The following is a 16,230-nucleotide window of genomic DNA, read 5'->3' as shown; positions in this document are numbered from 1 at the left end:
TTTGTTAAGTAGTGTTAAAATGTGAGTCGAATTGACTTGAGCTAAATATTTGACTCGACTTGACCTTCTTGACCTAATGACTCGACTCAACTCAAGTCACTTCTTTAAAATGACTCGACTTGACTCGGGTCACGAAAATCAGTGACTTGTGAGCAAATTATCCAATTTTGCAAAGAGTATTAGGTCAGGCATGATAGTTTTTCTGTTTTAATAGGAGTTCCATTTTTTTCTCCTTTCATTTCCTATTATTTCCTCAGTTTGCAGCATTCTGCACTGGGCAATTCCAGCATCATGCACGTTACAGATCAGACTTTTTTTGTGCTTTAGGAGTTCAGTGAATAAACCTGAAAACTATATTTCAAATATTTTTTATCCATTTAGGAATGGTCAAGAAATTACACACTATGAAAGTTGAATAATTTCACTGTTTTGGGCTTTGTCATGCACACTTTTTGACATCACCTTTAATGACTGTTCCTCCCAGCGACAGCATTTCAGGCAGAATAATTTCACATGGCATATGGGCCCAGCCCTATCTTCACTTTGAGCAATGTTTTTTCTCATTGATTTGATTGTTACGTTTCCGGGTAATAACCAATGTCCCTGCTATGGTTACTTGATGTTGCACCCAAAACTGCCCGAGCACTCAATAGTTTTATCAATTCTTCAGTGAATAAACACAATGTAATATGCCAGGGGCCTCACTCGGAGTGTTAGGCAATTTTAACGTAATTCATTACAGCTGTTGTGTATTATGTTGGCACAGAGCTCAACAATTTATAAATTTGGAAGAACGAGGGAGTGATTTAATGCATACCACTGCAGACCATAGGATAATACAGTTGACTCTCGTTAGTACAAACTCTGTTAATACAAAATTCTGGTTATAACAAACATGAAGCCTTGGTCCCGACTGTGCATTTATGTACACAATGAATGGGACTGATGTTCCTCTTAATACAAAATTCTGATATAACAAACAATTTGGCTAGGTCCGAACGAGTTTGTTATAACGAGACTCGACTGTATATAACAATAATTTGGAAGGCTAATCATCCTTACTGGCAGCTGGTATGCTGAATTGCGACGGACACGGCTAGGTCAGGCCGCTGGCACGTAAAGGCGCCTATGGCTGCCGGCCACATCGACCCATATATGACCACGGAGCACAGCCTGAGATCGAAAGTGTTTAATTTTTCCCAAGGGAGGAAAACCGTAGGGCCGGAGGATAATCGGAGGGCCCAGAGGAAAATTGGAGGGCCCGGAAAAAAACCTTGTGGCACAGGAGAGAACCAATGCACAACTCTACTCACATGTGATCCGTGGCCAGGCCAGGATCCGCGGCCAGGATTCGAACAGTGGTCAGCTTGGTGAGAGGCGAGCGCTTTACGCACAAGCCACCCATGCCACCCTGATCATCACATAAAAGATGTGTCACCTTACACTGTCATCCTTAACATTGTAATTCCTAACAATCTGCCTGGCTTTCTGAGGGGTTCTCTTGGACTGAGATTTACCCACAACTCTCACAGTCCTGTCCTTGTCCTGCCTACATTTGGCTTGCAGGTTTGTCCCTGTGCCAGTCACGCTGAGAGGGTCCGTTTGCTGGGGCCACCGGTTAGGGATGCTTGAGACAGGCTCAAATTTATCAGTCCCTGGAAGAAAATACAAATTTTAAAAATCAAAATACAGTCGAACCCTGATAAGAAGAGCATTGTTAATACACGGTGAGTAAAAAAATGATGAAGAGAATCTTTTTTGATATCCCTACAAACCATAATATCTGAGAGCCTGTGGGGTGGGGCTCCTCATGAACGTTGGGCTCCGCCCTTCATCAAGGATCTGCCAGACATCTTGGAGGGATTCCCCGCCGTACGATGACATCATCAACGGCACCGAGTCTTTGCTACCACCAGGGGAATCATGGGATTGATCGGAGGACTGGGCCGGTGCAGCGGGAATGGAGGGGTGGGGTCCTTGGATAGGAAAAGAATGACAATTGGTGCATGTATAAATAATAGTACAATGAATAATTATGTTGTGAATTATTTGAGAGTAATGAATAACTGTGTTATATCGTGTCTTGCATGCTGCAATTTCATCAGTCTATAACTGCCACCTGTCTAGTCTATAAAAGTTACTGTTTACCTCATTTCACCGCATGTAAGTTACCACACTAATATACAGCGTGTTGCATATTTGTTAAGCTGTACCTTACATGCGTGCGGTATGTACATGTAGGGTGCGTATGCAGGGACGTGAAGAGCATTGCAACCAATGCAACCTATCATAACTTACAATAAGAAACCTCCGACAGTAATCAAAGGTACAATGCGGGAGTACAAAAGCATGTCCCACATCACAACAATCGTTAATTGTAGTCTGCAAATCTAGTAGACACAGGGCTGAAACTTCAATAGGTTAATTTTTTTTGACATTCTTCATTAGATTTTGTTTGCATAGAAACAATTTATTTAATAAATACATGTATATACAGTCAATAGTCCTGGTTGCATTTTAGGTTAAGTAGCAAGTAAAGTCTGTCTTAGGCCTGTTCTAAATGACAACACTCAATTGAATTGAGCTCTGCAATAGCTTATCTGTAGCACGGCAGTTGCTCTAAACACCCAGCTTAACAGTCGAAACTAAAAGCATCTAGAGTATGGTACACTAGGAAAGGTTATTGTGAGCATGCGCATTCCTAAAATTCACCATTTATGTGATGCTAGTCCATTGTAGGTTACTCTCCAGCTAATGCAAGTACCCATTTTTGCCCCTGGGTTGATAGAGGCAAGTAGGGTAAAAAGGTTTGCCCAAGGACACAGCACATGGCCAGATGTAGGATTTGGACCCCTGACCCGCTAATCATGAGTCATAAACCTTAACGACTGGGCCACACTCCCTGTAGGTGCTTTGAAACTTTGGCAAATGTTGAAGAGTTTAGGGCATTACTTTGCGCACTCGCTGATCTCTGCATTGGGAGATCTGCTGGATGGGGCTGGAGTTCAGTCTCCGTTGGTGATTCTGACGATGACGAGGGGGAATCTAACTGGACCTGGATCACCTCAGTGGTCTGTTGGTCTCGCTGCATGCCTCTATGGGCATACTGCAACTCCTATAGAAAATAATCATTACAAAAACAATTCCTCTTGAGCTGTTTCAAACAGGCACATTACCCAAATACAATCAGGTCAATCACAAGGTAAAACATTTGTGAATTCAGAAGTCAAGTCAAAGTGCAGGCTGGAGTTTTTCTTCTGTTTCAGTGGCATGAAACGACTGAGAATATTTCCCATACCCCTCAATGGGATTCCACAGCGAATGCCGGTACCCATTTATACTCCTGGGTGGAGAGAGGCAAGTAGCGGTAAAGTGCAGGTATGCAAATGGGAATTTAGAACAAACGAGGAAACTTCAAACCACACAAGACTTTGTACATTATTATTCAATATGTAATGGCATTCATGAGAAGTAACAAACGAGGAAATCAGCGTATCCGAGGAAAAGTTGCATGCCTTAAAGTGGCTTGCCCAAGAAGGACACAACATATTGCCAGCAGCTGGATATGAACCCTTGACTCTCTGATCATGAGTCACGGACCCTAACCACCAAGATGTACCCCTTTAAAATATGCAAGACTGAAAATGCTACCTGTTTAGTCAGTGCATACTGCAGTTTCTCCACGTTGCTCAGTTTTCCCCTGATCTCCTGTGCCAGCTGTCCAGCCGTAGCTGTCCCCGCCTGGTTCCCCGCATTCCCTGGTCCCTTAGGTCCCTGCACAGGGCCTGTGAATCTAGCTAGCTCCGATCGTAACCTGTTGCCGAGTTGGATGAGTTGCTGGCGCTCTGTCGCCAGGCGAATGATGTGGCGGGCGGCGCTCTTTAACTTTGCCCTCAACTGCAAGTTGAAAAATAAACGTGACCATATCCCAATAAATGAGTCTTTGGAATGGTTTTTCACGTTCAGAAGGAAGCACATAATGTGAAGAGTTTGTTTCCAAAACGTGACAAACGCCATTTCGTCAACTTCTGAATCCCGCCCTCTCAGTTTGGATGACTGTTCTACAGGGTGAGTAAAAAAAAAGCGAAACCCAAATGTCGGGACCATTTTCTTAGTAAAGTTCTACATGTAGCACTTTCAAAATCTAGGATATGAAAGCCCAATTCATAAGCGTTCTTTAAGTATAAGAATCATTCAATCACTCATGTACTTTTCAAGTTACGAAATGTTAAACACAACCACCGTTTTAAAGTTCTGTCCACGGATCATAAAAAAAGGTGCGTGTAATTTCAGCAAACGAAAAAACAATTGACACACATCCCTATGTGATTCGTTTTCGTTTGCTGAAAGAACGCACACCTTTCTGGTGATCCGTGGACAGAACTTTAAAACAGTGGTTGTGTTTAAAATTACGTAACTTGAAAAGTACATGAGCGATTTGAATTATTCTTATACTAAAAGAAAGCTTATGAATTGGGCTTTCATATCCTAGATTTTGAAAGTGCTATATGCAGAACTTCACTAAAACAATGGTCCCGACATTTGGGTTTCGTTTTTTTACTCACCCTGTATAGTTAAACACAATAAAGTAAAAACAAAATGTAGCTTAAAAACAGCTGTTACACTGTGTATGCTCCATAAGATTTCGTAAGCGTGCAAGTTTCCAAATTTTTCACATTTTGGAAATGAAAACTATTAAATAAATACTTACCACTGACTCGCTCTCGCTTCCACCTTGAGCAGCCAATTGCTTCCTCAGTGAATGAATTTCATCTTGAAGGCGGTTCACTAGTGTTGGCTGCCAAAGAAATTAATACCAAATGTTTCTAAAATGCTCAGTTGGTACAAGTGTCAGGGGCTATCTGTTTTTTTTTCATCATATTCATGAGCGTACAAAGAGAACTCTTTTTTCTGCCCCCAAAAATTTTTTGTATGCCTTACCTGACTGCTGCTGATAACAGGCTTTTGTGAAATCAAATCCATCTTTAGGTTTGACACCTGGGAATGAAAAGAACAAACCGAAATCTTTTAAAATTAACGTTTCCGACTTAATAGGTACACATTTGGATAGATTTTGCAAAATATTTTGTGTTTTAGATTGTTTACCTACCTTTTATCAAATATCTGGGTTACAGGAAATCCATATAATGTCTTTACATTTATGGAGAAAACGTTGGAAAACCTTGAATCAAATTTTGAGCAAAACTGTCAACAAAAGACTGACGCCACATCAAATGGATTCAATTCACTATGAGATTCACTGTAAGATATCAGGGGCCGATATCATGAAACGCTTAGACGTGTCTTAGGAAGGGTAACTCTTCTTGACTCGCAAATCGTCATAGGATGGATTTCACCAAGCTTAAGATAAGTTCACTACACGTCCCACATACACGTATAACTCGTCTGGCTAGAGTTATAGTTTCGAGGAAGAAAACCACTGTAGAAACAGATTTGAGAAGATTTCTGATATGTGGGAAGTTTGAATAAAAAAAAGCTTGTTTACAAAATTTAATTATGTGCCAACACCTAGTCGACTTTTTAAAATAAGAGTGATGAAAGGGGGAGCAAGAATGACTCTTGTGTAGAACTACCTTGCATGTGAAATTTATTGAGTAGAGTAAATTTTCTGGCGAAATTTGTGTTCTATGCATGTGCGGGAAGTTAGTTTTGTGCATTTCTTTTCAACGACTGTTTCATCAAGCGGTAAAACCAAACATGACACAGCCATCAAGTTGGTAATTTTGATGCATCTTGCTTAAGATGGGTTTAGTGAAATCGATCTTAGAACGCGTCTTAGCTAAGATCAATCTTAGAGCGGGGACTCGTCTTAAGTCCTGAGATGAGTCGCAGGATAAGACGAGTTTCGTGAAATCGGCCCCAGGTCCCATGATATCCTCAGAGTTATACATGTACACATAGCGATCCTACTGCACATGCATTTGAAGAAAGTTTGGAAAAAACTTATAAATTTAGATAACGACTGCTAATGACCTGATTTCTGAGGACCAAAATGTTGTGCCCAGAAATTCCTTTGTACCGTAATTGGACCACTGTGCTCCACTGTTAAAAACGAGTGATGGACTCGAGTACTACAGTATATTGATTTATTCGGTTGAGTACCGGGACGAATTAGAATAAATCTGCTTTATCATTGATATGTAAATGAGACACGGTAGAGTGGTTAAGGGCGGGTAATTTGAATAGGGAGTGGCACAGGAATGTGTGCGTGGTTGGATTGAAGGTAGATCACTTCACGCTTGCGAGCAGCAACGACAACACACAATTTTTGTGGCGCTGTTCTTCCATTGCGTTATATCAGCAAATGGGAGAGACGGCAGTTTTGCTCTCCTAAAGTCAATTCAACATCTCATTTTAAGAAGCTACATTACATTAAAGGCTACTGACAACAGAGCTCGCCCCTACATCGGTATCAATCAAGACAAGACAGTCGTCAATAGCAGAGGGACCGAAGATCGGAAAGCAGAAAGCCAGTTTACGAAGCTAAGTTAAATTACAGTCTTTTTAATTTGCAAAAATGTAGTTGCAGATGTTGAAATTCACAGAAGATTTTTTTGAGAACGGAGAGAATTCTGGTTCCGAACGAAGAGGGTTCTGGAGATTTGCTTTCCCACCGTGAATTGTGGGGACTTTTACACTAGTTCTTTTGTTATAAGATGTAACCAGTCCCAGAAAATGGTCAATTTCTGAAAACCCACACTCTACTTGTTTGAGACGAAATATAGGCCCTAGATTGAATCGATGTTCTGCCATATAAGTTGTTGGAAACCCATAATAAAGCCGTTTATCATTAATCCTTTGTAAGTTTCAATTCAGTGACAACATTTGAATGTCGTCCGAAAAGGGAGTAGATAGCCCTGGCATCACTATCAGTCAAATTTGGTGATACGCCCATATTTCTTTGTTCCTTGACAACGCATTGATTCACGTTGAAGTTTGATCTGAAAATCTTAATATCACCTTGTGAGCGTTTGACCAATCAGGTTTTCCTGGGTTTCACAGAAATTGGTTTTTCCAATTGTTCCAATTCCTACCATCATATGTGTCTTTAAATTGAGTGTACCAAAATAGTACGACCGCTGGAAAAGGGGGCAATTGCAAGAACAAGGATAGTTGTCTTAGAGGACGGCTTGGAACACTCCAGTTTCCTTCAGAAAGCCATAGACTAGAGAGCACAGTGCTCAAACCAAAAGTGGTTGGTTCTAAAAATGCGCAAAACGGGGTTGAAGAGTTGAGGAAGTTGGTTCAGAAGGTGAGAAATGCAGAATTATGCATACATGTCATGTATAGATGACTTGCTTAACGATGGTTTAGAGATTTTGCCATCTTATTCCATCTTATAACAATTGCTTTCAGAAAGTCAGAGAGCACATGCTCAACTTAGGCGGAGAATGTATTTGGATTAGCAAAGTGTTTTTGTCTAGTGCGAAGGCGGAGAAGTGTAGAAATACAAGATGTCTTTTAGACGATGATTGAGTTTGCCAGTTCCTTCAAAACCAGAGAGAAGATTTAGTTCTAGTAGGCTTAACTTGAGATTCGTAAGTCCAAAGGTATTTAGAATCCCGTTTCACTGATGTATTTACATCTGTTTCTCAACAAAGTTCACTAGTCTTGTTCGGAGTAAAGTTCCTTCAGTTTCAAAACTGTTCCACCGACGCTGGACGCACTGGCAGTACAAAAGGGATTCAATAGAATATTTGGGCATCGGTCAGATAGCGAGATGACTCGAAGCTCGACTCGGAGAGAATCGAAGACAGTGAAATTGGCCTCAAGTTAACCCTTCTGTGGAAACATGCATGGTCAGCCTAGTTTATTACTTGGCCTAGTCTTGGCCAAGATAACCACATTGGTTTAATATGAAAGCCACGAGTATCACCATACAAGAGTTTAGTGGTTTACGTGGCAATAAAGTTAGGGTCAGAGTGTTTCTGACAGAAGTATAAAACGAGATGCGTTCAGAACGCCAACAAGACAGTCTCAGCAGACTTACACCAAAATATGGTGATATCCTCAGCGGATGTTTGGTATTGTAAAAGTTACAATTGATCTCCCCAGCGGATGTTGATTCAGATTTGGCAAATAAGCTTTTATTTGTATTCAGAGTATAGTTATAGCAATAAGCAGTGGGAAATGCGCTTTTAATTAAATGCACTTAATAAAGAAAGTGTTTAATAAGTTGACGCATGATTTTAATCTCGTTAAAGTAACAATCATTGTTATTTTCCTTTCTGGAAGCTCATCTTCAACAGCGATAATTGGAGGCAGCGGATTCCTCCATCAGCCAAAAGTCAAGAGCTGGATATAGTCTCGCCAGTCAACTGCCTTCCATGCTACTCGAGTCACAAGCCCCATCAACAGTCTCGCAGTACAGATAATCCTTCACGAGATGGCGACAATAGGCAGAGTTGCACGGAATATCATCCCTACCCGCAGATCCTTACACGGTAGCCTTATACCTGATCCATATTGGAACTCTGCAACATCACCATGCACCTACAGTCACAAACTCTTTATCTGCCATGTCATGGGTTCATCCCATGGCTAGTTGGGGACCATGATACAACCAAAGACCCTCTCGTGTCATACACCGCGCTAAAGGTCTGACAAGAACACTGGTTAAGCCAAAGAAAGATCCAATTACACCAGATATTCTTTCTGAGATGGTGCCAAAATAGGGTAAAAACCGTTCAGTACACATCTTATTTCATATAAGAATCATGGTCAAGGCCCTTATTTCATATACCGGGTCTTACCGGGTCTTATCGACTCAGTGAGTTAGCCGCACTTTAATTGACGTATTTACGTGTTATCTCATGCACTCGGCAATGTGAATTCAGTTATTATTGCGAGGTAATTATTGTCAACATGTACAGTTGCAATGTTGGAATTGTATGTCAAGTGAGTCAAAGTCTTCCCTTCAGATAAAGACCTTCTTTTGTGTTCAGAAACTTAAACAAATGTTAAAGAAGAGTATAAAGTGATTTCACAGAGGTATAAACCGATGAAGTACTCGAGAGTTTGAGAGGGAAGGTTCGAGTTTTCCTAGAGCAGCCCCATGCTGCTGTTGGAGTCTTAGCGGCTATCAAAGCAGATATCCAACAGGCTGTTCAAGCGTCATGGACGCTATATCAGAGACAGCGAAGGATACTTTAATATATCCAAGAGAGTGATTGCAATACGATGTTAAATATCTAAATCCTTTTGGGATTCAGCATTACAGACCCGTTCTTTATAGTTCATACCGGTTGCTGCTGCAAGCACAAATACCAAAATCAGGACGATTTGATTGTTTATTGTGTAGAATGGTGTTGAAATGATAAATATTGATTTATTCGGTTGAGTACCGGGACGAATTAGAATAAATCTGCTTTATCATTGATATGTAAATGAGACACGGTAGAGTGGTTAAGGGCGGGTAATTTGAATAGGGAGTGGCACAGGAATGTGTGCGTGGTTGGATTGAAGGTAGATCACTTCACGCTTGCGAGCAGCAACGACAACACACAATTTTTAACACATTTGTTAAGTCTGGTTGTAATTTCATAGTTGTTCAATGTCTCCAACAGTATTTACAAGAGACGAACATTGCTACCCTTGCCTGAAGGAGTTGTCTTGCATAGTTCAGGTGTACGTTTCCATTTTTCCAAATATGGTTTTGGTTTTTCGTATCTGGCAGTCAACACAGCAATGTTAGATGGGGTACAAATCCAGAAACAGCCATAATGTAATAGACGAGTGGTATCTTGCGATTATTCAATTATAAGTATAGCTAAAGGCTCTGAAGCCTAAAGGAAAGTTTTGTAAAGCTGAAAGGTTCAAATGAAATCCACCATAACAAGTGGCAATCAAGGTATGGTCGGAGTAGTCTCTGACGGAGGTATAAAACGAGAATTGCAGGTTGGCAGTAAGATTCATAAAGATCAGATCTACTAGATGAGATGCTGGAATTGTTCTAGCGATCTAATGCGTTCAGAACGCAAACAAGTCTGAATAGATTTGCACCATAGTATGCGTGATTTATCCCCAGCGGAAGGTATTTGGTATTGTACAAAACCAAAAAAGATAGTTCTGAAAAGCTTGCCTTAATATAATATCAAATGTGGTACGAATATTCAGAAATAACCATAACAATTGTAAAGAGGAGAGAAGTCTCAAGGTTAATTCTATTATTGATTACGCAAATATGCTAAATGAAAGGCTCTTACGCCTAAATGATAGACCCTAGTTCTGTAAATATTGTCTCCATCAAGACGTCTTTAAGGTTCAAATTATTGAATGATGAATTAAAACACTGTCGTACCTGGTAGTCATCATGCACAGCAATGACACTAAACATAATATCAAATGGGGTACGAATAATTAAAAATAATCATAACAATTGTAAAAACGAGTGTTGTACGTCTCAGGTATAATTCTGTATAATTAATTGATTACTTAAATGTGTCTATAATGAAAGGCTCTTACGCCTAGATAACAGATGATAGTTCTGTAAATACTATCAAGTCTTTATTAAAAGGTTCGAATTATTGAAAGATGTAATTAAAACATTGGGTCGGCGTACCCGGTTGCTGCTGCAAGCACAAATACCAAAATCAGGACGATTTGATTGTTTATTGTGTAGAATGGTGTTGAAATGATAAACAGTAAAATCTTGATAAGTCAAACCTCAAGGGAACAGGTTCAAAATTTGACTTAAGCAGAGTTTTGGGTCAAGCAGGGTTGTATATCATTGTTATTCTACTACAGGGAATGGATACTTTGTTTGACTTAACGGTTGTTTTGAGTAATCAGAGTTTGACTTATCAAGATTTCACTGTACTTAGTTATGTGACAAAACCTGACCTGATTGCCCAGTGCCGTTGCCTCTAGGTTTGTCTGCAATCCTCCCTTGTAGTACTCGTCAGCTTCCTGTCTGGTCTCTGCTAGCTGGAGTTCAAGCTCAGCTACTCTCTGCCTCAGGGTGGCAGTCTCTCCAGCGTGCCGATGAGCTGAGGTGGTGAGCTCGTACTGGAGCTGCTCAATCTCAGCTTGCTTCTCATAGGGCTGAGGAGCACAAGATACAAAGTTACAGTAAGGGTTAGCAAAATGAGCTGTGTCTGTTCATGAACACACACAAAAAGGCTTATTCAAGTTGTGTGAGTTTTCAAAATAACCAAAGTGCCATATAAATAATGTTGTGTACATTGTAAATGAATTTTCTATAAACACAGCCAATTACTTACGTAGTTTCGTTTACGTTTTGACTAGTTTCACTAGTCATCCTCAGAACGAAGCACCACCAGTTGGTTGGTGGCGCTGTTTCCAACCAACTGGTGGATGACTCATGAAACTAGTCGAAACGTAAACGAAACTACCTAAGTAATTGTCTGTGTTTATAGAAAATTCATTTACAAAGTTGAAAATTCACCAGCCTGATGAACTTCTTTCATAATGTTGTGTACAAACTGTGTTGGATTTTGGGACACAACACAAAAAAGAAGAAAGACAATTATAATTAAATTTCCGCAATGTTTGCAAAAAAAGCAAAATACAGTGTTCCTACAGGATTCTCTGAGGGTACATTGTACACATCCACCACCGTGCTGTTTTAGTTGGATCAGAGTAGACTTCATGACATGTTAAAAACTGTTCACAAGGTTTCCAGAGCAATATAATAGTAACAATACTTTACTGAATGAATACAGAGCTAATCGACAAAGAAGTCTGGTAAGCCTACAAAAGAAAGTCAGGGGTACAGTCGAAGGTGGGAGAAGGGGGGGGGGGTTCCAGGTGCATATATGCACCCTCGTTCCACCTTAGAAAAGGTCCACATTTTTATATGTACCTTTTCGTAACGTATCCAGCATATTACTTTCACAACTGTGCCCTCCCACCAAATATTTTTTTTCTAGTGGAATGCCACTGCATATATATATATTATATCAAAAGTTAATTTAAAATTAACAATATATTTTTCCATGATACAATAGCTCCAAGATATTGATCGCCGAGTAACCGTTTCATGTGAATTTTACGGTTCATACTGCAGGGAAAGGGTGTTTAATGCAGCGCATACGTATACAGAATGCGTACATACATGTTTGAATAGCAACCCCCCCCCCCCCTTCCTAACTATAAGAATTTTCAAAACTGGTGTGATGGTCCAGTGTCGTGAGCAACACACCTCCCCACTTGAAATCCTGCGTAAGTGCCAGCATGTTAGGGAACTCTGGCCAGCTGCTATACAGGGTGACCCAATTAAATTTCTCAAAAAGTAACTAACATTCATAGTATTTCATTTTGATGAAGCATAACAATTATACTCATGTCATGAAAACCCATTCATGCAAACCACAGCTGTAACAGATTATAAAAGGATATATGTTTTTTAACCATTTCAATGGGAATTACACATTGCATTGGAAATTTCTCAACCGGCACTCTGCAATGTTTTCATTAACTATGGTAAATCACATTGAAACGGGTGAAAAACACATTGCCATTTATAATCTGTTGTATCTCTTGTTTGCATGAATGGATTTTTATCAATTTTTGGCTGTGATTATACAAAAGAGTACAAGTAATAAATTCCATAAACATGAAATGCTGATGTTGGATACTTTTTGAGAAATCTAAAGATGTCTGCTTGCACAATTATTTTTGGGTCACCCTGTACCATGTAAAAAAAACTTGGTCCTTACCTGTTTCTGCAAATGGTTCATGTTATTTTCAATGTGAGTGATCCGCGCCTGTTGTCTCTTCACTTTGGCAGATAAGGAGACCTTTTCTGATCTCAGTGCACCGATGGTGTCATTGAGGCTCTGGATATGGCTCCTGACGTATGCGTCGTCCATTGCGACGACGTTGTTTAGATCTGTGACGTGTTTGTTTGTTTCATCCTGTCTGCTTGCCTGCTGCAGAGATTCGTATTTCTCCTTCAAGTCTCTTAGTTCCAGCTTGAGGTCTCGACTTTCTTTTTCTAAAATCTTCACATAATCTGAAAAGAGGCAATCAAATTTTTCTTAAAGAAAAAAAAAACCTAACATGGTTGACTGAAATTTTAACTTCAACTGATCCAAATTTTTGTTGGGCAGTACAGTGTGGCCTCGTAGTTAGGGTTCGTGACTCAAGATCTGAGCTTCAGGGGTTTGAATCTAGCTGCTGGCCCTATGTTGTGTCCTTGGGCAAGCTACTTCACTCCAACCTGCCTCTCTCCACCCAGGAGTATAAATGGGTACCGGCATTAGCTGGGGATAGCCTGTGATGCACTAGCATCCCATCCAGTGGAAATAGAGATATTCTCAGTCGTTTTATGCCAAGGAAACCAGAGATAAATGTCGGCCTGATGAGCCATTTGTGCTTGACTCACAATAACTTCATTGCGGGAAGATTGCAGAGAAGTTGTTCAGAATTCTGGAACTGGTACCCCATATAATGCCCGAAACACGTCCCACAAAAGGTTTCCAAGGATATTAATTTCAAAGAACCTTCTGTGATTGGTGGATTGGTCTTCCCATCATCCCCTGCTGCCATGGCATCTGGGATCTGATTGGCTGTTGCTTGTTTCTCCCCGATTTGTTCCATGTCTTCTCGCATCTCATGAATGACAGCCCGCAGCATGTCGTTTTGCTCCTGTAGCGCTCGGAGTTGCTCGGATGCGAATCCCGAGTGGTCATCCGAATCTTCTTTATTCTGCAGACAAACAAATTGGATCCAGCTCTTGAACTCTTGTTCAATTTTCTGGAGTGTTGTGGGCATGGAGTAACTGAATCATTCCAAAGCGCCCTCTTTTGTTCACAAGTGGTAAGGATTGTTTCAATACAAAAGTCATTTCACGATCTCTTAACCATAAAATAGCCAACTTTTCTCCGGCAATGACAGATTTGTATAAACTTTGGTAGACCTTAAGAAACGTTTTTGCTTAGTACATATGAAATTTTAAGCTCATTCAGATGATGTGAGAAAAGTCATTCATGTTCCATAGTTATGTCTGAATGAGCACATCCAAGTTAAAAAAAAAAAAAAAGCCCGAGCAAAAGTGTTCGGGAATTGTTTCAGCATGAAATTGATTTCATGACCCCAAAACAGCTTCTTGACCCTAAAATAGCCAGGGGTTTTCAGCAATCGTACAAAAGATCTAAAAAATGCAATAACCTATTTTCATGACAGTTGTAGGATGGTAGACATGGTAGAAACATTCATGCTTAGTGTGTGTGCAAAATTGTAGCTCAATCCATGGAGTGCCTTTCCTTCACACGATCAATTGAAAACAAAAGATTGCTGTTACCTGTTGTCAAAAATTTAAAACTATGAACATTTACAAATCTATAATGACAAATGACGTTAATGAAATTGGAGTCAAAAATCTGCATGACATTAGACTACAAATTCATAAAGGCTTGCCATGGTAAAAAAATCCACAGTAACAGATGGGATTCTGTACCCATAGCCCTTTTAGGGATATTGAAAATGTATGTTCTGCAGGGTGGATTGCAATACTGCGGTCTTAGTTGGCTGGCTTAACCAGTCCGATTTTAGCCAGCTATCGCTCCTAGACGGTCTTGGTTAAGACACCAAACTAATCACATTGCGATAATCCGGTCTTTACTAAGCCTGCTTAGAGTAACGATTCACAAACAACCATTCCATTGTTAGGTTGTGGTGCTCATCACGTGCCGTAATACCGGAGAGGCTGCACGATTTTTCGCTTTGCTCGATTCAAATCATGCAAATTCAAATTTGTCAATTACAAGATTTTTCGCTTTGCTCGATTCAAATCATGCAAATTCAAATTTGTCAATTACAAGATTTTATGTCGAGAAAATTGTATTTGCAGCACAACTCAGTGTCATTAAATTTCCCTAGAAGAATTCCTGCCATCTTGGAAAATCCTCTCTCAAAGCAGTACAGGGTGAGTAAAAAAAAACGAAACCCAAATGTCGGGACTATTGTTTTAGTTCTGCATGTAGCACTTTCTAAATCTAGGATATAAAAGCCCAATTCATAAGCTTTCTTTTAGTACAAGAATCATTCAAATCACTCATGTACTTTTCAAGTTACAGAATTTTAAACACAACTGCCGTTTTAAGGTTCTGTCCATAGAGCACAAAAAAAATCAGTGTTTATTCAGCAAAATGAACACAAATCACTTAAGGATGTGTGTGAATTGTTTTCGTTTTGGTGAAAGAACGCATGCCTTTTTTGTGATCCGTGGACAGAGCTTTAAAACGGTGGTTGTGTTTATAACTCCGTAACTTGAAAAAAACATGAGTGATTTGAACGATTCTTGTACATGAATTGGGCTTTCATATTCTAGATTTTGAAAGTGCTGCATGCAGAACTTCACTAAAACAATGGTCCCGACATTTGGGTTTCGGTTTTCTTTACTCACTCTGTATTCTTCTATTTAAATTATCAAACACTTAATCAACTGAAACGCATTTTGGGAAGGAATATTTCAACACACTGATGAATTAAAAAATCCCAACTATAAACCGTTGTAAGCCAGCCGAACCCAGGCTAATTATTATATTAAGACTTAATACTTAGACCATTGCAATGGTCTAACTGATAGACCGACTGACAGCCAGAGCTTTAAGACTGTCTATTGCAATCCACCCCAGGTGTATTTACTTGTTTTTGTAAGCACTAAAACTAACCTGTAATATGTCCCTATTGATCTGTATGTTGTGTTTCCTGAGTGTTGCAAAGGCGTGGTCTCTGTCGGCGGTGAGAACTCGGATGTAATCTTCCTTGTGTGACATCTCACGATCCTTCTCCTTGACTGCTGCAAGAGCCTGGTGATTATATAAAGGCATATAGGATCATTTGCTTGATATGCATTTGCGACCTGCCATAGCATAAAGCGGAATAACCCCACCTTTGACTTTTCATGTTATGTAGATCAAATTAAAGCGCAAATCGTTGGCTTTCCAATGACACCACATTTATTTCTGTAGCTTAATTTATTCCAAAGATATGACGCAGGAACTTCAACAGTGTCCTGCCAAGTTTTGCTAACCTCATTTCGAGAAAAACGGCTTTGAAAAAAAAGACACGCATTGTGCCGCCAACGGCAGTGAAAAAAGTTCTTCAGTTTTTCCACTCTTGTGGGTATTTTTTTCCCAATAAAACTGCATACAGACCTGCCAACCTTTGGGATCGAAAAACTGTATTCTGAATTTCAAAAAGTTGTAATTTAAAAAAAAAACTGTATTGTTCAAAAACATA

At 39.9% G+C, this 16,230-nt stretch overlaps 1 protein-coding gene across 9 annotated transcripts in view; it reads right to left on the bottom strand.

The window, feature by feature from the left end:
- Nucleotides 1-240: 240 nt before the first annotated feature.
- Nucleotides 241-16,230, bottom strand: part of LOC119736041 (coiled-coil domain-containing protein 57-like) — a 32,384-nt gene continuing 16,394 nt past the window's right edge. For 8 of the 9 annotated variants that reach the window (XM_038210035.1, XM_038210036.1, XM_038210038.1 and 5 more), the window contains exons 10-19: nucleotides 15,660-15,797; nucleotides 13,488-13,692; nucleotides 12,702-12,997; nucleotides 10,864-11,064; nucleotides 4,942-4,998; nucleotides 4,712-4,798; nucleotides 3,652-3,897; nucleotides 2,953-3,115; nucleotides 1,776-1,976; nucleotides 1,397-1,655 (exon numbers count right to left, since the gene is read on the bottom strand). In XM_038210035.1, the coding sequence (XP_038065963.1) occupies nucleotides 1,435-1,655; nucleotides 1,776-1,976; nucleotides 2,953-3,115; nucleotides 3,652-3,897; nucleotides 4,712-4,798; nucleotides 4,942-4,998; nucleotides 10,864-11,064; nucleotides 12,702-12,997; nucleotides 13,488-13,692; nucleotides 15,660-15,797 (1,815 nt within the window). In that variant the 3' untranslated portion in view covers nucleotides 1,397-1,434. Of the gene's footprint in view, nucleotides 836-1,396; nucleotides 1,656-1,775; nucleotides 1,977-2,952; nucleotides 3,116-3,651; nucleotides 3,898-4,711; nucleotides 4,799-4,941; nucleotides 4,999-10,863; nucleotides 11,065-12,701; nucleotides 12,998-13,487; nucleotides 13,693-15,659; nucleotides 15,798-16,230 lie in introns of those variants that run through there. The other variant, XM_038210034.1, reaches the window with a different exon arrangement.

Source organism: Patiria miniata, unplaced genomic scaffold (genome assembly GCF_015706575.1).
Source record: "Patiria miniata isolate m_02_andy unplaced genomic scaffold, ASM1570657v1 HiC_scaffold_29, whole genome shotgun sequence".
Lineage (NCBI taxonomy): Eukaryota > Metazoa > Echinodermata > Asteroidea > Valvatida > Asterinidae > Patiria > Patiria miniata.
Note: the sequence above shows the minus strand (reverse complement) of the source record. Positions and strands in the feature narration are given on the sequence as shown.